A 24,938-nucleotide genomic window follows, 5' to 3' on the forward strand; every position below is an offset into this window, starting at 1 on the left:
GTGGTTTTCTGATCATTTAGAGCACCTTTTTGTGCCTTATTCATTCTGAAAGCAAAAGGGCAGACGGCCTGCAAACTCCAAGACGGAAAATAAAACAAAGCAGATTATGAAAAAAATGTAATTTATTAATAGATATTAAAAATTATGTACAGTACAGCCTGACACAGGCCGTGTTTCGCCCAGCAGGGCTGCTTTAGGGGGTACAAAACAGATAAAATGACGTCATTTTATCTGTTTTGTAGCTCCTGAAGCAGCCCTGCTGAGCGAAACACGGCCTGTGTCAGGCTGTACTGTACATAATTTTTAATATTTATTACATTTTTTCATAACGATCTGCTTTGTTGATTATTCATTCTGAAAACAGGCCTAGACCAAAACACAGAGGTTTCAGCCCTAGACATTTTGGTTTTGTTCCATTATGCCTGTAAAACGTCCAAAGTATTAGGCACACCCTAATCCCACCTTCAAAACACCTTGACTCACCCCCTTGTGATTTGGATGCATTACAAACGAATTGCATAAACGTCTGCAAAACAGGCTTTGAAAATACCAATTTGGATGTTTTGAAAAGAAAAACGTCCAAATGGTGCTTTATAACACTTTTTGGACGTTTTTCTCTTTTGAAAATGAGCCCCTAAGTGTTGTTTAACACTGTCCTAAAGTTTGAGGCTTTTTTTTCTCCACCTTTTTTTATTTACTGTCTGGGTTTTCAGGGGGGCCTTGTCCACGTATTTGGCAATATTTGATTGTGGCTTTACTTAGTGTTATAAATTGCCTTTTGGTACATTTATACACAAAACTAATCCATTTGGAGAAATTGCCCCAAAAGAACAGAAAAAGGAAAGACCACAAAAAACACAGAAAATAAAACATGCTAATATGAGGAGATTCTTGCTAAGCCACAGAGGGAAATTAACAGCTCAATAGTGGATGGCATCAGGCCTCAACACTGCAGAGTTATAAACTCTGAACTGCATCTTAAAAGTTCAGATGTCTCTTGCAGGGAGAGCAAGTGGTCATGTGACCCATTAAGGGCATCTACTTTAGAAACAATTACAATTCAGACACACAAAGCATCTAAAAACTAGTTCTCACCTCCTGCCAATGAACACTGGGTATCATACTGCCATGCTGTCTGAGCTGGCTCTGCTCCATTCTGAGTAGTTGCAGACACCACAGAGAGGGCATCTTTCGGCTCGGGACGAGGCGGGGTTGGAGGTGGAGCTGTGGAATCGGCAACAGAAGTAGTAGGGGGGGCAGGTGCTGTGATGGCATCAATTTCCTGACAAGACAAGAGTTTTATTGCTAAGGTTTATTAGACATGAAATATTTTCTAGCATTAGAGCAAGATGTCAAAGAAACCCTTCCTTTCAATTTTCTGCGTTTGGCCCAGAATGTATACCACTACCATCCCCACAGTATTTGAACATATCCTTCACAGAACACTGCATTTCTAGCTAATAATGGATAAGAAAAAATTAGAACTTACTTGCTAATTTTCACATTTGGGTTATGCACTACCAGCAGATGGAGACTTAACTACCGATTTCAAAGTGAGCCTATAAATACCCTGTGCAGTCCCTAAGAAGTATTTCTTTATCAAAATGACTAATTCAAAAAAATATTTTCCACAAAAGAGAACAATCTTATAAGAAGATAAAAATAAATACATTTAAGATCCTCAATAAACTGCTGTTTTTCTTTGCCCAAGCAGAGAAGAGTCTCCCCACGAGGGCTGCATGTCACTAAAAGGCAAGTACCGAAACAAAAGTTACTGACATATGGGAGGGGTTTTTGAACCAGTCTGGAGGAACTAAGGAAAGAAAATTAGCAGTGAAGACCTAATTTCTCCTTCATTAGCATCCTTCCAGACCAGTTCAGATGCTTGGGAATAACCAAAGCAATGACTTCAGGGTAGGCTCTCAGCAATTCCAATATCGCAACAGCTGTGTCTGATGCTACTGCAAATCAATCCAATAATGCTTTGTAAAGAAATATAACCACCACCAGGCTGCTGCCTTACAAATGTCCTGTGGAGGAATAAGACTAATCTCAGCCCATGAAGCAGCTTGGCTTCTTGTCAAATGAGCCTTCAGGACCTCTAGCACCCTGTAGCCTTCATGATATATACCAGAGTGGTAGCCTCCTTAACCCATTGAGTTATTGTTGTTTTCAAGGCTACCTTTTTCTTTCTGAGCACCTAACAGTATAAAACAGATGATCTGTGCAGCCAAACTCCTCAAATCTACAGATGCACATCTTCAATACTCTCCAAATGTACAACTGGTGTAACCTCCTCTGCTTTCTGTCACCATGTCAAAGAAATGGCCACCAAGAACAAAAGGTCACATTTTTCAGAGCTCTATCTCAAAAGTTTAAAGGAGATAGTACTGGGTCAGCTGCACCCCAGGTGAGAACATCTAAAGGAGGGGGCTAGGGGAAGGTTTGGGGAACATGTGAAGTCATCTCATAAGATGCGCTCTGAGCATATCTTGTTTATACTTAGAGCTTGATAACATGTGAAGTCATTCTGACCAACTGATAAGGGCCAAGAACCCTGGTGACAAAGCTGGGGTCCATTGGAATCAATGGGGTTGAAATAGAATATAAAGGAGCAGTCTGAAGGGTATTAGAAGACTCCAGAAGGCCAGAGAGAGAGAGAGGACGTGTCGTGTAATGCTGCTCAACCATATGAATACCTGATTTGCCTGTACTACTGTTGGTGAGATTGTAATAAACTATCTTCTTATATCCCAGCAAGTCCTTCTGATTATGGAGTTTGTTAATTCCTAGACTGTGTAAAGAGCAGTCTGGGGAGGATGAAGTCAGAGTAATTGGTGGGAACACGCAAATTATTTACCTTGCCACCATGACTGACCATGGTAGTTCAAGTCCCACTGGATGCCTTTGTGGATCAGCCCTTCCAAAAAAAAAAAAAAAGACAAAGTGACCTCCCTGAGAAAGGACAGCACCAGCCCCTTATCCAATCTGTCCTGTAAAAAGTCCAATATCCACCATAGAGGCCTTCAAAAGGAAAAAATTCATGCTCCTGGCACCAAACTTGCAAAAATGCGCCACACCTAGACGTAAGCCAAGGAGGTTGACCTCTTCTCGAATGTGGTTGAAATTACCTTGCTGGAATATCTTACATAAGTACATAACTATTGCCACACTGGGACAGACCAAGGGTCCATCAAGTCCAACATCCTGTTTCCAACAGTGGCTAATCCAGGTCACAAATACCTGGCAAGATCTCAAAAACGTTCAATGCATTTTATGCTGCTAATCCCAGAAATAAGCAGTGGATTTTCCCCCAAGTCAATTTAATATTAGTCTATAGACTTTTCCTTTAGGAAGCCGTCCAGACCTTTTTTAAACCTCGCCTTTACCACATTCTCTGGCAACGAATTCCAGAGTTTAATTATACGTTGAGTGAAGAAACATTTTCTCCGATTCGTATTAAATTTACTACTTTGTAGCTTCATTGCATGCCCCCTAGTCCTAGTATTTTTGGAAAGAGTAAACAAATGATTCATGTCTACCCACTCATTATTTTTACAGACCTCTATCATATCTCCCCTCAGCCATCTTTTCTCCAAATTGAAGAGCCCTAGATGCTTCAGCCTTTCCTCATAGGAAAGTAGTACCATCCCCTTTATAATTTTCGTCGCCCTTCTCTGTACCTTTTCTAATTCCACTATATCTTTTTTGAGATGCGGTGACCAGAACTGAACACAAAATTAGAGGTGTGGTTGCATCATGGACCGATACAAAGGCATTATAACATCCTCACTTTTGTTTTCCATTCCTTTCCTAATAATACCTCACATTCTATTCGCTTTCTTAGCCACTACAGCACATTGAGCAGAGGGTTTCAACGTACTATTAACGACGCCAAGATCCCTTTCTTGGTCAGTGACTCTTAACGTGGAACCTTGCATTACGTAGCTATAGTTTGGGTTCCTCTTTCCCACATGCATCACTTTGCACTTGCTCACATTATTTTATTTATTTGTGGCATTTATACCCCACGCTTTCCCGCTCAATAGCAGGTTCAGTGCGGCTTACAAAGTATGGTACATAGTATCACAGAGATAATACAAAGTATCATGGAGATAACACAAAGTATGGTACAAATTATCATGGAGATAACACAGTTATAAAGAGTGGGACAAAAGTATGCGATGTGGGGAAACATCTGCCATTTAGACACCCAGTCTCGTAAGGTCCTCTTGTAATTTTCACAATCCTCCCACAATTTAACAACTTTGAATAACTTTGCGTCGTCAGCAAATTTAATTACCTCACTAGTTACTCCCATCTCTAGATCATTTATAAATATGTTAAAAAGCAGAGGTCCCAGCACTGACCCCTGGGGAACCCCACTATCTACCCTTCTCCATTGAGAATACTGACCATTTAACCCTACTCTCTGTTTTCTATCCTTTAACCAGTTTTTAATCCACAATAGGACACCATCTCCTATCCCATGACTCTCCAATTTCTTCTGGAGTCTCTCTCTTGCGCAATCACATCCTTTCAAGAACCAAAACAGCAAGATAGAAGGGAGCTGGTGTCATGGAAAATATTAAGGATTGCTTTTCAGTCTTGCTTTGACCGATAATACATTTTTAAAATCTTCTGTCTTTGACTAAAAGTGACTTTCCTTGTATATCTCAAAGAACAGGCTGGAATTTAAAGCACATCTCAAGAACAATGTATGAGATAAGGCACACTCAAGAACAATGTATAAGATAAAGCACATCTCAAGAACAGATTGGAATGTCTCTGAAGCCAGCTTGTGCAGGAGGGAGGTGGGGTATGCTTGAGGTTCAGGAGATAAGCCACTTGGCCAGTGGTTTGTTTACCTGAACTGAGCGCGTGTGACTGAATCCTCATGTACATTCCTGGATAAGTTTTAGCTTAATAAAAAGGGGGCTTGTTGCAGCAGAGCTTCGCGGCTCATCTGTGGATGGACACACCGTGCAGAAAAGACTTGTTTCTGGTCATATGGAGACTTCGGGCTTTCACTGCAACAGGCCTCCCAGCTGATGAGATAAGGGCCTGAATGATATAATTCCTGACCAGTGATGATGTGAGTAATATCTATATATCTTTCTTATTTTACTTTCCTATAGCCTTCCTTTAGTAATGTACTCGATCAGTGCGTGTAAATCATTGTGTAATTGGAACAATAATGACATACACTCTCCAATTAAAGTGCAAATAAAGAGTTTTATTTACCCAATACAAATCTAAAAGAATCTGTAGTATTTTATTTTCTAAGCAGTCTGTGGTGATTAAAGTGAGCAGGATGCAATACCAGAGCAATACAGCTAGATCAGGCATCACTGAGCCCTTGCCTCACCTCTTCTTGGCTGGTAGCTGGAACAATTCTTTCACTGACAAGTTCATCACATCACCGCACCAAGGTCAACGCGGCCAATCCAGAGCCACTAAGACTACCAGACTCTCATGCATTTCTATCCTTTGAATGAGTCAGCCTAGCCAATGGCCACAGGGAAAAAGCATAGAGTCCAGTCTGGGGCCATGGCTGTATCAGCACATTGATGCCCTACACTTGGGGCTCCTTCCTGCATCTGAATATCCTGGATACTTCTGCATTGTTCTTGGATACCAACAGATCCATCACTTGTTGCTCCCCCCCCCCAATGTGCCACGAACACTGCACATGTCCCCGATTCCAGACTCCACTCTCCCTGGTTTTAAGGTGTGTCTGCTGAGGAACTCCAACGGCACATTGTCAACACCGGCTGTATGCACCAGAGAGAGATCAAATCAGATGCTGCTCTCCCCAGACCATAAGTGACATCTCCACTGCTACCTGTGGACTCTTACTGCCACCTGGTGATTGGTGGTGGCCTGTGTCTTTGTAATCTCAAAGAGTCTCTAAAAGGACTTGCACCATCTTCCCCTGGATAACCAGTTGTATAGCCAGCAGCACTAAGCGCACTGCCTTGGTCTCCAGTCTGTTGATGAACCACTGCGCGCCCTCTGGAGTCCAGAGTCCCTACGCCAGCTGATCCAAACAAATGGGCCACCCAGCCCTCGAGACTGGTATCTGTGGTGACCACTATCCACTCTGGAAATTCTGCTAACCAAATTGGGGGTGTGAAGCTACCACGGGAAACTCTTCCTTGCCTCTTTCCATATAGGGAGTCTCACCTCCAACTCCCGAGTCTGAGGTGACCACCTTGACAGTAGGGCTTCCTGGAGCAGACGCACATGTGCTATGGGGTCTATTGGATCACCTCCAGCATTGTCAATAGGATGCCTTTGCCTGGATTGACCACCCAGCCCAAACTCTCTAAGAAGCACACCACCCAAGTTGTGACCCACTGTCTCTTCTGAAGGGATATGGCCTGAACGAGCCAATCATCCAAGTACAGGTGCACCAAAATGCCTTCTTTACATAAAGCATCCACTACCACAACCTTCACTTTGGAAAAAGTTCTTAGGGCCATCGCCAGTCCAAATGAGAGGGCACAAAACGAATAATGCTGACCTAGAACTGTAAAAACAAACAAAAAAAACCCTCAGATGCTCCCAGCAAATTGGGATGTGCAAATACACCCCTCTCAAATCCAGGGACACCAGAATTTCCCTCATATGATTGCACGATAACCAACCCCAAAGGTTTCCATCCACAAATTAGAATGCATAAATAGCTGTTTATCCTCTTTAGGTCCAGAATAGGCTGAAAGGTACCTCCTTCTTTGGGCCATAGAGTGGATGGAATACCGTTCCCAACCTCCGCCTGGAGCTGTAGCAACTGCTGCAATGTCTTCCAAACTACCATCATTTTTATTCTGGAATGACTCCATAAAAAAATCTGGCACCAGCTAATCAAACTCCATGGCGTAGCCATCTGACAACCTTCAGTACTCATTGACCCTTGGCAATCTGGGTCCACCTCTGGTAGAATGCCTGTAAATTGATCCCTATTAGCAACCAGCAGGTGGATGGACACCTTCACTGGGACCCCCCTGGACTGGCCTGAGGAACACCAGGGAAAACCCTATGCACTGTTGGTTGCCTGACACTCTGAAATCTGGAGGCAAGCCTATTAAGTCCAGCTGTAGTGGTTCCTGTCTGGGCTCTGGTGGGAGCTGCTGTCATCTTGAATGAAACACATGACCTGTGGCCACAGGCTCAGCCACCACTAATCTGTCTCCTTGCAGGGCTCCACATATGCAGCAGGCACCAGAGACATCTAGCCTAATTTGCTGCATCAGAGCTTTTCAGCGGTCATGTTCCCAGCTCTCCACACATACATTGCAGATGCCTTCAGCTGCCTCTACACCTCTTCCCCCTCCCCAGGGTGCTGCATGGGGGAAGGCCCCCAACAGCCCAAGAAGCACAGGAGTGGTAAGATCTCTCAATCTCAACGCTTTCTGATCCAAAATCACTTCTGTTTTTTTTCTCTGTCTGTTAAGGGACAAGCTCTCTGGCAACTCATGGCTCCCCTTCTCACACTGGGTCAGACAGCCATGGAACACCCCAACATACCATAAGCTATTCCGAATGCAACTTGGAGCCAGGGGGAGGGGAATGATTCAGGCATCTGGGTATATCGCCCCCAAGGCCAGAATAAAAGCTCAAGGACTGCATGACTTTTTTTTTTGTTCCTGCTAATAGGGTTAAACAAAATGTTGTAGCACCCCAGGGGAGAGTTAAAAAATTTTTTTTTCAATGCTGATCCTTGCTGGTTAAGTTAGATCCGGATATTCAATGCTAGACTGAAGAAACAGTGTGTTTTAAGACTGTAAAATGTATTGGGTATTTCCCTATTTTAATTATGTCTGAAGTGTATTTCTTCTATTTTGGTCAGCAGATGGTGCATGTTTATGCTTAAAGCTGTTATAGGGAATCAAGTGCTCTTTTTCTTTAACACAAGTAGGAAGCAAGCAGCAGTATATGTTTAAAACTTGTCGACTGGGCTCTGATTAGCCTGGAGTTTGAAATTAACCCAGTAGTGCTGACTGTTGCTTCAGTCTTAGCCTGGAAGAAAAAAAAAAAAAAAACATCTTGTTGCTAAGGCTCTGTGAAATAATATATCCTGATCTTCCCAGGTACTGTTTAAACAGTATGCAAATGTTTTAGTTAGTTTTTTTTAATTGATCCATATTTCAGTTACCTGTTATTGTTTCCCAATAGCACATTTTTGTCCACGGTTCCAAGTCCTAAGAACAAAATTGTTTGTTCGTTCTGCCTGTCTGGACTGATAAAGAATCCTGGTGGTTTGTGTGTTGGGTCTGTGAGTGTTTCCTGTGAACTGTGGGACCACTGGGAGTGTGGCCCCAATAACCTAGAAATCAATGGGGATAATTTGGGAGTGGGAGATTCACCCAGAGGCGGTTGTGCCCCAGTTGGCAAGAGGAAGGTGCCAGTGTAGAGCACAAGCGGCAGGTGGACCCGAGCTGTGCTGGGGATAGACCCCCTAAGTGCCCAATTAGCAACACAGGACCGGCACCGACACTGAATACTACCAGTACCTGCATAGTTTCCTCAACCACTCCAGTCCTGGGAAGTGCTGCAATAAATGGTAAAATTAGGTCTTACCTGATAATTTTCTTTCCTTTAGCAACAGCAGATGAATTCAGGAACTGGTGGGTTGTGACCATCTACCAGCAGGTGGAGATTGAGATAACAGAACTCTTGGGAGTAAAGCAGACGGCCAGCCCCTCTATCAGTTAGTATATATCTTTCAAAAGCAGTAGAATTAGGCCAATCAACTCAATAACTTTAGCAGAACTCCTATCCTCACTATAACAAAAGAGAACCAACTAGAAAAACTGCAACCATGAAACCAAGTTGCAACAACATCTGCTGAAGCAGAATTTCTTCTTTAAATCTCTGTATATTTCACATCTGACAATCTGCATAAGAGAAAAAAAAGAATAGAGCAGTGTGAAAAATTAGTCGGCTAACGGGAGGGATCCTGGATTCCATCTGCTGTTGCTAGAGGAAAGAAAATTATCAGGTAAGACTTAATTTTACCTTCCTTGTCACAAACAGCAGATGAATCCAGGAACTGGTGGGATGTACCAAAGCCTACCCTAAGAAGGGCGGGAAGCCGACATCCCCCTTGCCAAGACCTGAGCCCCAAACCGCACATCTTCTGTGGAGGTGACATCCAACTGGTAGCGTTTAACAAAAAGTATGCAGAGACGCCCAAGTAGCTGCTCGACAAATTTCATCCACATGAAGCGAAGAGGTCTCCGCCCAGGACGCCACTTGCGCTCTAGTAAAATGAGCTCGTAGAGCCAAAGGTGGCTCTCGACCTTGTGACAGGTATGCTGATGTAATGGCCTCCTTAATCCAACGCGCTATCGAGGCTTTGGAGGCCGCCTCACCTTTCCGCGGCCCCGAAAGGACAAAGAGGTGATCTGATCTCCAAAACTCACTGGTGACCTGAAGGTAACGCAACAGCACCCTTCGAACATCCAACAGCCGAAGGGATGCAAACTACGCTGGAAAATCCTCCTTCCTAAACAAAGGAAGAAACAGAGTCTGATTGAGATGAAACTCTGAAATTACCTTTGGAAGAAAGGAAGGAACCGTCCGAATCGGAAAACTGCAAAAAAGGATCCCTACAAGACAAGGCCTGCAGTTCAGAAATGCGCTGAGCTGAGGAAATCGCCACCAACAAGACAGCCTTACGCGCAAGATCCTTATCCGTTGCCTTTTGCAAAGGCTCAAAGGGAGACGCCTGCAACGCCTTGAGTACCAGGTTTAGCCGCCACGAAGGACAAGGCCGCCGAAGAGGCGAGTGTAGATGAAGAACTCCTTGTAAAAAACCGAGCCACATCCGGGTGAGCTGCTAAGGAGAATCTGGCTACTCGACCCCGAAAGCAAGCTAACACTGCTATTTGCACTCGTAGAGAGTTATACGCGAGACCCTTAGAAAGGCCGTCCTGCAGGACATCCAATATTACTGCAATCGACGCCAGAAAAGGAGAACTGATCTTTCGCTCACAACACGAAGAAGAGAGTTTCCATACTCGAGCATAAGCGTACAAAGTGGACTGCCTCCACGCTTGAAGAAGCGTCGCAATCACAGGTTCCAAAAAACCTCTATTCCTCAATCGGTTCCTTTCAATAGCCAGGCCGTAAGACCAAAGCGGGAGGGATTTTCCATCCAAACAGGGCCCTGGCACAGAAGATCTGGAGTCACTGGAAGGCGTAGTGGAGTGTCTTGCAGCAAGCACACCAGGTCTGCGTACCAAGGTCTTCGTGCAAAATCTGGAGCTACCAGGACCACGAGTCCGCGATGACAACTGATGCGAAGAACTCTTCCTATCAGAGGCCAAGGAGGGAACACAGAGTAGGCCCTGCTGTGGCCACGGCTGTAGTAGGGCACCGATTTCCGAAGACTTGGGCTGCTTTTTCCGGGAAAAGAATCTGGGCACCATGGCATTCTGAACCGTGGCCATGCGATCCACCACTGGCGTTCCCCAACGACGAGAAATCAGTCTGAACGCCGCTGCCGAAAGCGTCCACTCCGCCGCATCCAAGAGAGTCCGGCTGAGGAAATCCACCTGGACGTTGGACTGGCCCGCAATGTGAGCTGCTGATAGGCAAAGAACATGAGTCTCTGCCCACTCCATGAGACGAGCAACCTCCACCGCTAGGGACGTGCTGCCAGTCCCCCCCCCCCCCCCCAGTCGATTGACGTAAGCTACTGTCGTCAAATTGTCCGACAACACCTGAACAGGTTTCCCTTGCAGAAGATCCTGAAGCTCAACCAAGGCATTCACCACCGCTCTCAACTCCAAACGACCACGCCGCCTCGAGAGGAGACCAAGTCCCCTGAGCCACTCTGTGGAGACAATGAGCTCCCCAACCGTTCAGACTGGCATCCATCACGACCACCACCCAATTCAGGGAGGCTAAGGGGAATGCCCTTCCGCAACTTGGTCGGCAGATCCACCAACCCAAGCTGTCCCTGGCCGCATCTGTCCAGGACAGCTGGTGTTGATAGTCCAGAGATGTCAGAGTCCATCTGCTCAGAAGAAACAACTGAAGAGGCCGCATGTGAGCTCTTGCCCACGGCACCACCTCTAGAGTAGCCGCCATAGACCCCAGGACTTGAACAGTCCCAAACCCGGGGGCGAGGCATCCGCAACAAGCCGCGCACTCGAATTCCCTCCTTCCGCAAGAAAGCCGCCACCACTACCATGACCTTTGAAAAGGTGTGTGGTGCCGTGGCCAGGTCAAAGGGAAGAGCTTGAAACTGAAAGTGACGACCTAAAATCACAAACCTGAGGAACCTTTGATGCGGTTGCCACATGGGAATGTGCAGGTAAGCTTCTTTGATGTCCAGTGCAGTCAAGAACTCCCCCGGCTGAACCACTGCAATAAGAGCTCGTAATGTCTCCATGCGAAAATGACGAACTCACAGAAATTTGTTCATGATCTCAAGAACCGGGCGAAAAGTTCCGCCTTTCTTTGGTACCACAAAGTAAATGGAATAGCGGCCTTTGCGCAACTCGCGAGGAGAGACGGGCCCTATGGCGACCAGTCTTAGCAGCTCTTCCAAAGTGGCCAGAACTACCTTCTTTGACTGTGTCCCGCAGCAAGACTGTAGAAAAAATTCTGTGACGGGTGCACTGAATTCCAGTTTGTATCCATCCCGCACCACGTCTAGAACCCACTGGTCTACCCACTCTGGAAGAAACAGAGAAAGGCGCCCCCCCCCTATCTGCACCACCCCAGACTGGGCCAGCGCCCCATCATTGTGAGGTGTGAGGAGCGGCTCCCTGTCGACCAGGGACTCCCACTGCTCGCTTCTCATTCCAAAAGGAATATATCTTTGCTGGAATCAGGGACTCTGAAAGGAGTCAGAAGTTCTAGCCAGGAGAAAACGGGATTTAGCCGCTCCCTGACGGGAAGCCACCCTGGGCTTATCTTCAGGGAGATGCATGGATTTGGAGTCCCTCCAAATCCTTAATTTTCTCCACGCCTTCTTAAAATAACAGTTTACCCCGAAAAGGTAGCCGAATAAGTCGCTGTTTGGAAGCCATGTCAGCCGACCAATGCCGGAGCCATAACATTCTCCGAGAGGAGACAGCCAAAGCCATCACCTTGGCCAAAGAGCGAACCAAGTCGTAAAGGGCGTCTGCCAAATAAGCCAGCCCAACTTCCATTTGAAGAAAAGGCCAGAGCCCCGGCACTCTCTTGTTCTTGAAGAGACTCCTGACCAGAATGGAGCCAAATGAGACAAGCTCTAGCCGCATAGGAACTACAAATGGAAGCCTGCAGAGTCAATGAAGCCACCTCAAAGGAACACTTCAAAGATGCTTCCAGACGTCTGTCTTGCATGTCTGAGTGTTACTCCACCCTCCACTGGCAGAGTAGTCTTTTTAGTGATCGCCGTCACCAGGGCATCCACCTTCGGAAGGGCAAAGTGCTCCGATCGCTCTGACGTGACCAGATAAAGCCGAGACATGGCCTTGGAAACCCTCAGAGTGCTATCCAGATCTGCCCACTGAGCCAAAAATCAAATCAATGGCTTCATGCACTGGAAAAGCCCTAGCCAAATGTCTAGTGTTGGCCATCTTGGGATTCACAGACTGTGCAGCCGCCACATCTGGATCCTCAATATTTAAAGCTTCCAAAGCTTGAAAAATTAAGGACAATTCATCTTTTTGGAAAAGGCGTGCCGAAGAAGAATCATCCGCCTGTTCCTGAGGAAGGTCAGTGTCCTCAAAGGCCACCCCCACTGTCTGTCTCCAGGACCCCTCAGAGGGGGCCACCACCGACGGAGCTGCTGACCCTAAAGGCAAGGACCCCTCCTGAGGACTATGAGAGATCCTTCTTCTCTTAAGCGCAGCCCCATCATCCCCTAGAGGACCCACAAGCTTGTTCTGAGTCCCCAGCAGTGACAAGGGTTCCGAAGAAATCCCTGAGGAGAAAAGGGGAAGGGCGCGCTTCAGCACAAAGGCCTGATGCATTAATAATACAAACTCTGGCAAAAAGTAGTCCCCCAGAGCCACCGGACCAACACCTGCCAGACTTTCCGACCCCCCCCCCCCCCCCCCCCCCCAATAAAGTCCCCATTGAAGGAGAAGGCAGGAGAGCCAGAAACGCCACTGGAACCGTTTCAGCAGCGCTAGACAAAATGGTGCGAGCACTACGCGCTTAAGCGCGGGAAAACGCCATCTCCCCGATGGAAGAAGAGCCCTCTGCCCCAGGTACCTCAGTGCTACACACTCCCGTCACCGAACGCCGTTTCCCACAACTGAAACAGCATTTCACTGTCTCTGCCGCCATGCCGTGCCGAGGAAAAAACCCGAAGCCGGCACTTACCAGCTGATCCCCCTGCAGCGAAGAATCGGCAGCCAGAGTCAAGGGAAACCGCTTTGACTCAGACAGCAGCAGAAAACAGGCAAAGAATTCACCTCACCCCTCAGTAAAATCCTTTTTTTTTTTTTTTTTAAATAAATTCTGTGGTTCTCATTTTTTTTTTTTTTAAGTGAGGAGGGAAGAAGAGAGCCAAACAGAGAGAATTGATGCCTGTCAGGAGAGAGCAAGGGGTGAGGCAGGGACCTTGCAGTAAGGTATGCCCCCAAAGCTTAGTCAAACACCCCCTCCAAGCTCAACTGGCCAACGGCCCAGGAGCATTCTCAGTGGCCTTGAATCCAGGAGCTGGAGAGAAGCCATCCAGCCACCTGCTGGAGATAGAGATATACCAACTGATAGAGGGGCTGGCCGTCTGCTTTACTCCTAAGAGTTCTGTTATCTCAATCTCCACCTGCTGGTAGATGGACATGACCCACCAGTTCCACAATTCATCTGCTGTTTGTGACAAGGAAGGGATATTCAGTGGCAGTGCCCTGGTTACATGCTGCTGAACCGCTCCCTCCAGAGGTGCTCAGTATGATTTAACCAGGCAGGAGCCCACACCTTGGTGGCACCAGTAAAAGCTGAAATAGGCCATCTAGTTGCTTTTTCCAGTTCTTACTGGTAGGTAATCCCTCTGCTAAGGTAAAATTAGTCCTTACCTGATAATTTTCTTTCCATTAGTCCCAACAGATCAATCTAGAGACTTGTGGGTTATGTCCCTCTACTAGCAGGTGGAGATAGAGAGAACTTCAGAGGTTTACTGTATGTGGTCAGGTGCAGCCACCTTAACTTCAGTATTGTCGATACCAAAGCAGTGAAAGCAGGAACAGGAAATCCAACAGTAAGTCTTCTGCTGCCTGCACAAAGCTCATGTAAGCTCCTCAACCGCTCCTGCGGGAGGGTAACAGAAGGTTTCCTTTATGTTTTGATTTGTTGCTTTTTTTGGTAGCCAAAAACCATAAGAAGAAATTTGATGAAACTGAAGCAACTAGAAGAAAACACTCAACCCAGAACAAAGGGTGGGCCTCTGGATTGATCTGTTGGGACTAATGGAAAGAAAATTATCAGGTAAGGACTAGTTTTACCTTCCACTGCCTCCCACAGATCAATCCAGAGACTTGTGGGATGTACCAAAGCAGTCAAGTGGGGCAGGGTACTACAACCTCAGCAGACTGAAGTGTTGCTCCACAGGCCACAGCTATACATGCTGCCACGTCAAGTCTGCAGCCTAGCAAGAGAAGGACATCAGATCAAGTGGATGATCTGCAAAAGCCATCCACAGCAGGACAGAAGACCAAGTGGCCGAACTGCAAAAGGTCAGTCACAGAAGCAAGACGGGACTCGGAAATGGAAGTCAACTGCAATCTGGAAGAAAATGCTGCCACCTGCAACGAAAGAGACTGTCCCATATAGAGGCAAGCCAAAGAAATTGCCTCTCTCAGCCAACAGCCACCGCAACTCTCGAAACCAGATTCCCTTTCTTGTGACCAGCCAGAGGACAGCATGAGGCTATGCCGGGAGGCATTTCTGCTCAGCAGGTCAGGAATCTGATGATCCCACCACAGTGTGGGCGTTTCATAAGGTATCGCCACCTTTCTATATACCTAAGGCTCTCCACGTTCTGAATATGTCTGCTTCTGATCCTGCCACCACTGCATCTGCTAACCTTAAAATGGCGAGCACTAGACAGCTTCAGTCTTTAGCGGTGCATGAGGCTATATCAGAAGTCACTTCTGCTCAGTGGATCACGCCCGACATTGCCCTGCTATGCAGAGGCATAGCTAGATGGAGTGTAAGGGGAGCGGCTGCTCCCCTAAATGGATTTTGAATAAAATAGCACCTTTGCAGATCAGCCCTTCAGCTTCACACCGCCTATTTTACAAAAGGTCTGCTCCCCCTGACATCAAAACTGCTATGCCTGCCATCTGCCAATCTAAAAATGGTGAGCCAAGGTGGCTTTGGAAACTGCATTACCTTCCTAAGGTCCCGAGCAAAGCATGAAGCAAAGATTTGACCAACAGAACTCAATGATCACTTCTAAATAGAATAGGAATACATGAACGCCCAAGAAGCGGGAAGAGACAAAGGTGGAATGGGATGGAAGGCAGAAACCACTGTATGCAGAAAAAACAGGACTGTGTGGCCAGTCACCCCTTAAGTAGAAATCTGGAGGATCTCGAACAGATGAAATCAGAGTTCTGAGACCCTGCCTGGATTGGATCACTGAAGAAAACTAGGCTGCCCTGGATGATAGTCCAGGTGTCCAAAAGATAAGGGTGAGCCTGACCCGACCGAAAAGAACATGTAGACATGTCCTCAGGAAGATGTTGAGTCTATGAGTCACCCAGATCTTACGCCAACTTCACCGTCCTCAAACAATAGTTTGCTCTGAATAGGGAGCTGAACCAGCCGTTGTTAGAAGCTGCATCTGCTGCCTAGCAGTGCAACCACAAACAACAGGCTGTGACCGCCAAAAACTGCATATTCGATGCCCGAAACAAATCAAAGAAGAAAACCATCAACTAAGCCAGCCTTGACGCCACATCTGGCAAGCGAGGAGGCAGTCTGTCTGCCCTTCTGTAAGGGATCTGAAATCTGTTGCCGCCAGCTAAAGCACAATCTAGCAGCCTACAAGCTGCAGATAGCTACCTCCAAAGAGACAGAGAGAACTTCTGGAAGTGTCAGTGGAAGGCTGTGTAGAAATCACCCATTGAGACTAAGTTGGCTTGAAGGGAATCATAGAAATGAGGACCAAAGCAGAGAAGGAACCACCGAAGTGGTCCGATAGAGAATCAGGCCCATGGGAGAATGTCCAAGAAAGAGACCTTTGTGCCCATAACTTGAACCTATTCCCATATCCTGGACCTGGTAGGGAAAGTAGAACCTGACGGGTTGGCACCTCATTGAGAGGCAAAAGAAAGAAAGGGCTTCTCAAGCCTATATGGAACATCACTCCCCGATAAGCCAAGATTTGTGCTGTAAACAACTGACACTTGGTGACATTGATTACCAATCCCAAGGACTGAAGAAGGGTAGGTATCTTAGATGAAATTTGCAGACTCTCTTGATAGAGAGCTGTAAATCAGCCAGTCACGAGGCATGGATGAACCTGCAATCCATCCTCGCGAAGGAAAGCTGCCACTACCACGACCTTGAAAAAATGTTTTTGGTAACGTGGAAAGGCTGAATGACATGGTCATAAATTGCTAAGGTCCCTCTGCGGAAATATGGGAATATGAAAGTATTTTTTAAAATTATTTTAGATTTTGCTCACACCTTTTCCAGTAGTACCTCAAGGTGAGTTACATTCAGGTACACTGGATGTCCCAGGAGGGCTCACAATCTAAGTTTATATACCTGAGGCAATGGAGGGTTAAGTGACTTACCCAACCCAAGATCACAAGGAGCAGCAGTGGGATTTGAACTGGCCACCTCTAGTATGTTTCCTAGCGGTCCAAGGAGGCTAGAAACTCACTGAACTATTACACACTGCAAGGTTCCCATTGTGAAAATTTGAACCATAAACATCCTAGACTCTTATGACGTCCAAACTCAGCTGAAAGGACACTCCCTGGTTGGAACTACAAAGCAAAGGGAACTTCCCATTCCCCCAATTGCAACTAGGGACAGACTAGACTGTGCCTAAAGGCAGTAACACTGGCAAGAACTGCCTGATATTAGCGTTTGAGCTTGCATGTAGACTCCAAGAAAAATCTGTAGTGAAGTCTAGGTTGTAACTGTGCGATAGAAAAACCAAGACACATTGAGCTGAGGCAATCTTGGTCACTCCTCCTGAAACCTGTAGAGGAGTCCTGCTTGAGGAGTGAACTGAGACTCCATAATTGGGAGATGCAGCAGGCATAGGTAGACTTGGATTTGAAACCAAGCTCATTCTACCAGCCGCCGGGTGGCTTGTTGGGGTGGAAGCGGAAACCCTGAAAATGGTTTTCCTGGCACCACAAAACCTATGAAAACAGAGAGGATTAAAAATCATCCTTAAGACTCGTCCCCTTGCAATCTCCGAGACTTGGGAGTCCCTCAGGTTTTTACCCAACTGCCCTAGATCTTCTCCAGTCCTAAGATTACTTCCAAAAGGCAGGATGACAAATGTGACTTGGAAGCCGTGGTCTGATGCCTAAACCAGCACTAACTTCTTGCAGAGAGGGTCAAGAATTGGCTGGTGTGAACTGATGCACACTGGAGCTAACAAGTATGGCTGAGAACCAGAACCACATGGTGTAGAAGAATGTGGCTGTTGCACCATTGCGCACTTCAGGTAGCAAGCTGTAGCGGGTCATGAAGCATCACCTCTAGAGCTCTGTTCTCACTCTCAGCTGGTTGCAACAACTATTAAGCTACCTCTACACCGTAGTTCCTGGCCCACTCCTCATGAAATCTAGTTGCCCCATACCATGAAAAGATGCCAAAAATGCCACTGAAGCAGAGGTACGGGGTACGCTGCAGATAGCAGGATAGCTGGGGCTAGTATGCAAAGGTGTAGCCAGTATCAGTGTGCAAGAAGAGAGAGGAGGACAATCTTTAGCACAGTAGTTTAGTGATAACTTCCAGTCATGTAAGAACTGCTTGGCCAGGCAAGCAGTATGAAATAAAATATGCCCCACTGGAAACACAGCTGAGTCCACAGTTTCTAATAGGGTGGATAAACCAGACTTGAATCTGTACACTTCAGGTAGAAAGGCCAGCCACCTTCCTGAATAAAACTAATTTAAAGCAAACAGTGCGCACAGAGTGCAGGATTACCATGGAGTAAGAGAGAAACCCGGTGTGCACTAGCCTCAAAATACAACATTTCTCACAGAAACATGGAGACAACAGCCCTAAGCCTGACTAACTAAACAATCTGTACTGCCATGCTCTGAGAAAGGGAAAGAGTGAAAAACCTACAGTAGGATCCCTAATTCTGATCCCTTCTCCCCTCCTTTAATGATGTACACCCACCCTGAACCTCCTCGAGGAGGGTCCAGATATATTCTTAGTGCAACAATAAGAGGGCACACCCAAACCATAAATCACCTAGCAAGGAACAGGCATGTCCACCAGAAGACTTTCAAATAGTCAGTACTTTCCAAGCTGCAGCTTAAAGCTTTCACTGCCACAGACCAGCCGCACGGGTACACTGGGCCTCTGACCTCGCCCTTGGGAAGCTGCGGGAGACTCAAAGCTGTGGGAGACCAGAGGACTCCCACAGCTGGCCCAGGCCTTCTCAGAAGCCCTTAAATATGAAGAAAATGGCAGCGATCCACCCCCGTTCCCCAGTCACATCTTTTGAAAAGCCTGCACATAAAACTGCCGGAATCGCAGGTGAATCAGGCCCCAAGGGAGTGACGGCACTTCAGTCTTGCCATGTGGTACAGCAGGAAAGATGGCGTACACTCAAGAAAACAGCTGCCCTGCGCCTGCCAAAACAAGCTGGGAAGGAGCACAACGTTTCATGGAGTTGGGTTGTACAGTGGAGCTCTGGCACAGGAAACAGCAGCCCAGTGGCTCCCACACTGGGAGTCACTTTTGCTCTCCCCCACTGGTGCAGGTAGGGTAATGACTACTCACCCTCTCGGGAATCGCTGTCACATGCCAAGTTGGTCCTCACACCCCTCAGCTGGCACTGCAAACCAGTATCAGCGCGCTGCGCTGGATCAGTCTGAGGAGTTGTTTCTTTCTTTCTTTTTAAACAGTGCTCGAACAGCTTTTTTTTTTTTTTTTTTTTTAAAGGCAGGAGAGGACGCCAGAGCAAAAGAAACCTCAGACTCTTTTTAAAGTCAGGACAGTGAGAACCACAAACCCCAGTCAGGCAGAGGGGGCGATGGGGGAGGAAGGGAGGGACCTGGCACCACCAGGTATGCACCCAAATCCCAGGACTGGGCACCTCAGACACCAGAAGCTCGACTAGACCCAGGGGACCAGGCCAGGAGCCAATGAATCCAGAGCTGCACAGTTATGACCATCCACCTGCTAGATAGAGAGAATACTGAAGTTAAGGTGGCTGGACATGATGACATAGGAAACCTCTGAAGTTCCCTCTATCTCCACCTGCTGGTAGAAGGACATAACCCACAAGTCTCTGGATTGATCTGTGGGACGATATGGAAGGATCCGTGTCAGTTCAAATACTCCTCATGTGAAATAAAAAGCCTTCAGTTTCCACTGTAGAGCCTTGCATGAGTATAACACAGGCACTGCAAGCTGTAGACTCAAGTTCAGTTTCCAAATCAAGGCAGACAAGGGGCTGGCTCAAACTGGCTCTTGTGCCAAGTTTTAGAGGGAACTGTATCATGCCTTTTAACTGTGGGATCGCTGGGATAGTGATGGAAGGGAAGGAAAACAGAATGGAAAAAAGAAGAATCAGGTAACTTGAATGAGGCTTATGGAACACTAGGAAAGAAGGCCCGTTTCTCTGAGCAATGAAACTGGCGCTAGCTTTTTTTTTTTTTTGGGGGGAGGGGGGGTGTGACTCACATACGGAGATCAGTGGCGATTTTCCTGGGCCACCCCGTGGCTCGTCGCGGTTGTAGGTGGTTCGTTTGCCGCCGCTGTTAGCGTTGCTCTGTGTGGGTGTCGATTTTCCTGTGCCGCCCTTGACGTCATCGCGTTTTGACACGAGGGCGGAGCACAGGTACAGTAATAAAAAAAAAAATCACCCTCGTTTGCTCCGCCCTCGTTGTCATGACGTTTGACGCGAGGGCGGGGCCTGGTGGCTTCACCATCACGAACCTTCGAACCTGAAGGAACTGTTGTCAGTGGCTTGGCTTCACTGACGTCAGTGTCCTCAGAACGTTGAGGGTGAGTTTTATTATAGTAGATTAGGTCAGTTATGAGAAGCCAATAGGTACGAGAAGCCAATAGGTACAAAAAGCTACAGTGTAGTACTCACTGCTAGGAAGTTAGCTAAAGTGCTATCAATATCTCCTGTGGGATTGCCATTTGTATTTGCTGCTTGTGTTGGTCTCTGAGGAGTTTCATTTTCTTCATCATCATCACTGTCTGCATAGGCACCGAGTAAACATAAACCACCTGCAGAAAAGGCAAAACATACATCCACTAAGCTTCTGAGCTCGTGACAAAATTACACAAAATTAATAGTATACTCTGCCTGACTAGTGATGGTAACCATCTTGTCTCTGCATATAATAAAAATGTAAACTGCTTTGGTTGTTCTACAGAAAGGTGGTGTATCAAATCCATGACCCTTTACCACTCTACAGACTTGGACAATCATGGTCATAGCATGGCAACTGACATTCTTGACTAGCCACTACAGTGGTTCACCATTTCTTCTTGTAGCCTATGGCACCTCTCTTCTACAGTGGTCTCCTATTCCAGGCAGAAGGAAAGCCTGACTCCACTAGTAGTGCCAGGAGAATCCTACCACAGCCCTATTAAAATTCCACCATCAAAGAATACAGTATCCATAAGGATATGCTGTAAATGAAAAATATACATTTTACCTAACTGCTACAGCCCTGTCTTCTAAACAGCTATTATGTTTCCATCTTACCTAAAAACTAAAGTTACTAATAGAGTAAAATCTACAAAAGTAAAAGTCAAGTATCTGCTTTCATTATACACTTCAAGCCACCTCCTGAAACGTAAGAGCACCCTGAGGTGCTAAAAGATATTTCAGTTTTATATTTTTTTTGGGGGGGTGGGGGGAGAAGAGTTAAAGCAAGGGACAGACTAAGTTCTCTTTTATTCTTTTTAAAATCTATTCAAGTTTATCTAATGTAGAAGCAGTTTCCTCTTTTCACAATACAGAACACAAAATCTGTACAATAACATGGCTTCTTTAAAATTCTGCGCTTTGTACATCTCCTGTTATTCTAACATCCCACAGTCAATAACTCAGCTACTCTACTTTCCACAACAACAGAGGCTGGGTACAGAAAGGATGGGCCGAACACACGAGTAAAGCAAAGAAGGAGAAATTAGGTCTTACCTGATTAATTCTTTCATAAAGATGACTTCCCTACAAGGAAAGGCTAAAGCAGCAAGGGCTCCAGGTTGGAGAAAACACGGCCAAGGGGAGACGGAGGTCTATAAAATAATGAGTGGAATGGAATGGGTGGACACGAATCGCTTGTTTACTCTTTCTAAAAAATACTAGGACTAGGGATGCACGCAATGAATATTAAATAGTAAATTTTAAATCAGAGAAAATATTTCTTCACTCAATGTGTAATTAAACTCTGGAATTTGTAGCCACAGAATATGGTTTAAAAAAAACAAAACAGTTAGCTTCCCAGTGGTCCCTGAAAAAAGGACAGACTCTCGAGAGTCATGCCCCCTGAAAATCAGGGAAATTGTGTAAACAAACAGTAGTAAAGGGCGGGCCTCTAGATTGATCTGTTGGGATTCATGGGAAGAAAATCATCAGGTAATAACTATTTTTCCTTCCATAGCGTCCCACAGTTCAATCCAGAGACGAGTGGGATGTACAAAAGCAGTCCCAAGTGTAGGGAGGGCTCCCCAAATAATCAAATACCCGCAAACATATTCGCCCAACCCCCCAGGACGGAGGTCGGAACAGACACCAAAAGGACTCACCAGCACCCAAAGCAAATAATATACTTTCTTCGCTGCATTCTGAGCATAAGTCCGCAGTTACACGTTCACTTTAGTGCTATCGTGGTATGTTGCGGCTTGGAGATATATGTATATTTCCTTCTGACATTTGAGGACTTTTTCTCTGCTTGTAGATTTTCGCCTTTCCTCAGTGTTCGAGCTTTGCTAGGGCCTGGGGTCATGCACATGGCTAATGTTTGGTCCTTTTTTGCAAGGTCTGGGTGTGTGTGTGTATAGCCATGTGCATGACCCCAGGCCCTTACAACAGCAAAACTCGAACATCCAAAGCCTGAGGAAAGGCGAAAATCTACAAGCAGAGAAAAAGTCCTCAAATGTCAGAAGGAAATATACATATATCTCCAAGCCGCAACATACCACGATGGCACTAAAGCGAACGTGTAACTGCGGACCTATGCTCAGAATGCAGCGAAGAAAGTATGCTGAACATGGAACGGCGAAACCGCATGGACGAAGCTGTGCCAAAGATGCCGCGAAGGAGCAGCGGCCCACAATTAGCCAAAAGGGAGCGCTCCCATCCAGTGATGGAGCTGTGCCCAACATGCAGTGAAGGCACTGCGTATAACCCACAGCGAAGGGCGTGGACTCAACACGCAGCGAAGAAGCTGTGCTCAAAAACAGCAAAGGAACCACGCTCAACACACATCGAAGGAGCCGCACCCAACAAGCAGCGAAGAAACCATGCTCAACAGAGCAGACACCATGCTCAACATACCTTGATAGATCCACGCTCAACAGAGCACAGACACCATGCTCAACATACCTTGATAGATCCACGCTCAACATACAGCTAAATAGCTGCACCCAACATACAGCGATGTGCTGTGCTCCAAGAAAGAGCTGTGGCTGTGTCCAAATGTAGCGATGGAGCTGCGCAAAACCTGCAGCGACGAAGCTGTGCTAAACATACAGCAATGGCTAACCTGCAGCGACGGAGCCGTGCTCAACCAGCGGCGACGGAGCCGTGCTCAACCAGCGGCGATGGAGCCGTGCTCAACCAGCGGCGACGGAGCCGTGCTCAACCAGCGGCGACGGAGCCGTGCTCAACCAGCGGCAACAGAGCCGTGCTCAACCTGTGGCAACAGAGCCGTGCTCAACCTGTGGCAACAGAGCTGTGCTCAACCAGCAAGACGCCAGCAGCCTGTGGAAGCCACCAAAGAAGGTGCTGCCAGAAGACCAACAGGCAAAGGGTCTAACTTGCAAAAATGCAGCCCTGGTGCTGCACATCCCTGACCCAGAGGGACTAAAAACTAGAAGAGACAGCACCATGCCTCAAGAGACCCTCTTGATCCTCAGAAGGTCACCGAGCCCCAAAAGACCGCTCTGCTAGCTACCTGAAATGGAGCAAAAGGCAACGCAGAAAAAGCACCCCTCCAAGAGGGAGGTAATCATAACGGGGCTGTAAACCTCTGACCATAGGGAGCAAAATGCCGCCATACGGCAGAGAGGGAGACCCAACTCTCGGCAGACCAGGAACAAAGTGGACGCTGTCCACTAACCTCCAACTGAGGAAAAAAAAAACAAACCTCAGCTAAAGAAGAGTCAAACTCCAGATCGAGATCTGATCCACTGCTCCGCAACACCGTAAAGCAAGCCAAGAGGCAAAAATCGAAATGCACAACAAAGGAGTGCTAAGCAGGAAGAACAGCATCCCTTACAGAGGAAGGAACGATTGCCAAAAGTGCCAGGATAGAGGCCTGAAACTAGAAAAGGCCAAATCCTCCTGCGCCAGGCAACAAACTCCTGCCCGAAAGCAAGGGAAGCTGAGGCAAACTAGTCCCCAAAGGTGAAATTAGGCCTTACCTGCTAATTTTCTTTCCTCTATACCCTCAAGACAGGTCAAGATGCTTGGGTTATGCTTGCCTACCAGCAGAAGGAGACTGAGAACACTAACTTCAAACTATGTACATATAACCTGTGCCCAGCCCACAATAGCCAGTATACACTTAGCAAAGCAGAGAAAACCCCCGAAACAGTAACTCTGAAGCTAGAAACTCCTGTACCTGGAAAACCAATAGCCAAACACCAACCGTGTGCTTAGACAGACAGAATGTCAAGCTTGTAAATTATTATAGTCGAAGAAAACTCTCCGGCCCACAGAAAGTAAAGGAATAGTCATAGCAGAATACGGCTCAAATACTTCTGATAATCCATCGGGCGGGCTCTTGACCGGTCTGGAGGGTCTAGAGGAAAGAAAATTAGCAGGTAAGGCCTAATTTCACCTTCCTCAGCGACCCTCCAGACCAGTCAAGATGCTTGGGAAGTACCAAAGCAGTAGAAATTTAAGGGTGGGACCCTCGAAAAGCAGAAGACAACACAGCCGCTCCAAAACCTGCATCCTCTTTTGCCTGATCAATTCTATAATGCTTCACAAAGGAATGAATGGCCGACCATGCCGTTGCCTTACAAATATCCTGCGAAGGAACGAAACTACTCTCTGCCCAGGAAGCAGCAACCCCCCCCCCCCCCCCCGAGTAGAATGTGCCTTAAGTAATGGGGGCACCGTACGCCGCTTCAACAAATAAGCTAAGGCAATAGCCTCCTTCAACCACCTAGCCAGAGTCCCCTTGGAGGCCGCAGCTCCTTTCTTGGGACCTCCAAACAAAACGAACCTATCCGACGCCCAGAACTCTCTCGTTCTGCTCAAATACAACTGCAAGACGCGGCGAACATCCAACCGACGCTGAAAGAGATCCCCAGAACGATCCCCCAACACCGGTAACGAAATCACTTGATTTACATGAAAAGCTGAAACCACATTAGGAACAAAGGAAGGAACCGTAGGTAAAGTCACTTTCTCTTTCGCAAAAAAGACAGAAAAGGCTCCCTACAAGATCAGGCTTGAAGCTCTGAAATTCTACGAGCGGAAGAAATGGCCACCAGAAAAACAAACAGTCTTCAACGTAAGATCTTTACCTGTGATGGATGCCAATGGTTCAAATGGAGGCCCCACCAGAGTCTCCAAGACCAAATTC

The 24,938-nt window shown here is 46.7% G+C and overlaps 1 protein-coding gene across 1 annotated transcript in view; it reads right to left on the minus strand.

The window, feature by feature from the left end:
• Positions 1–24,938, minus strand: part of FNBP4 (formin binding protein 4) — a 146,411-nt gene that overhangs the window by 100,194 nt on the left and 21,279 nt on the right. Inside the window, 2 exon segments of the mRNA XM_030200946.1 lie at positions 1,096–1,282; positions 20,258–20,397. Of these exon segments, the coding sequence (XP_030056806.1) occupies positions 1,096–1,282; positions 20,258–20,397 (327 nt within the window).

Source organism: Microcaecilia unicolor, chromosome 4 (genome assembly GCF_901765095.1).
Source record: "Microcaecilia unicolor chromosome 4, aMicUni1.1, whole genome shotgun sequence".
NCBI lineage: Eukaryota > Metazoa > Chordata > Amphibia > Gymnophiona > Siphonopidae > Microcaecilia > Microcaecilia unicolor.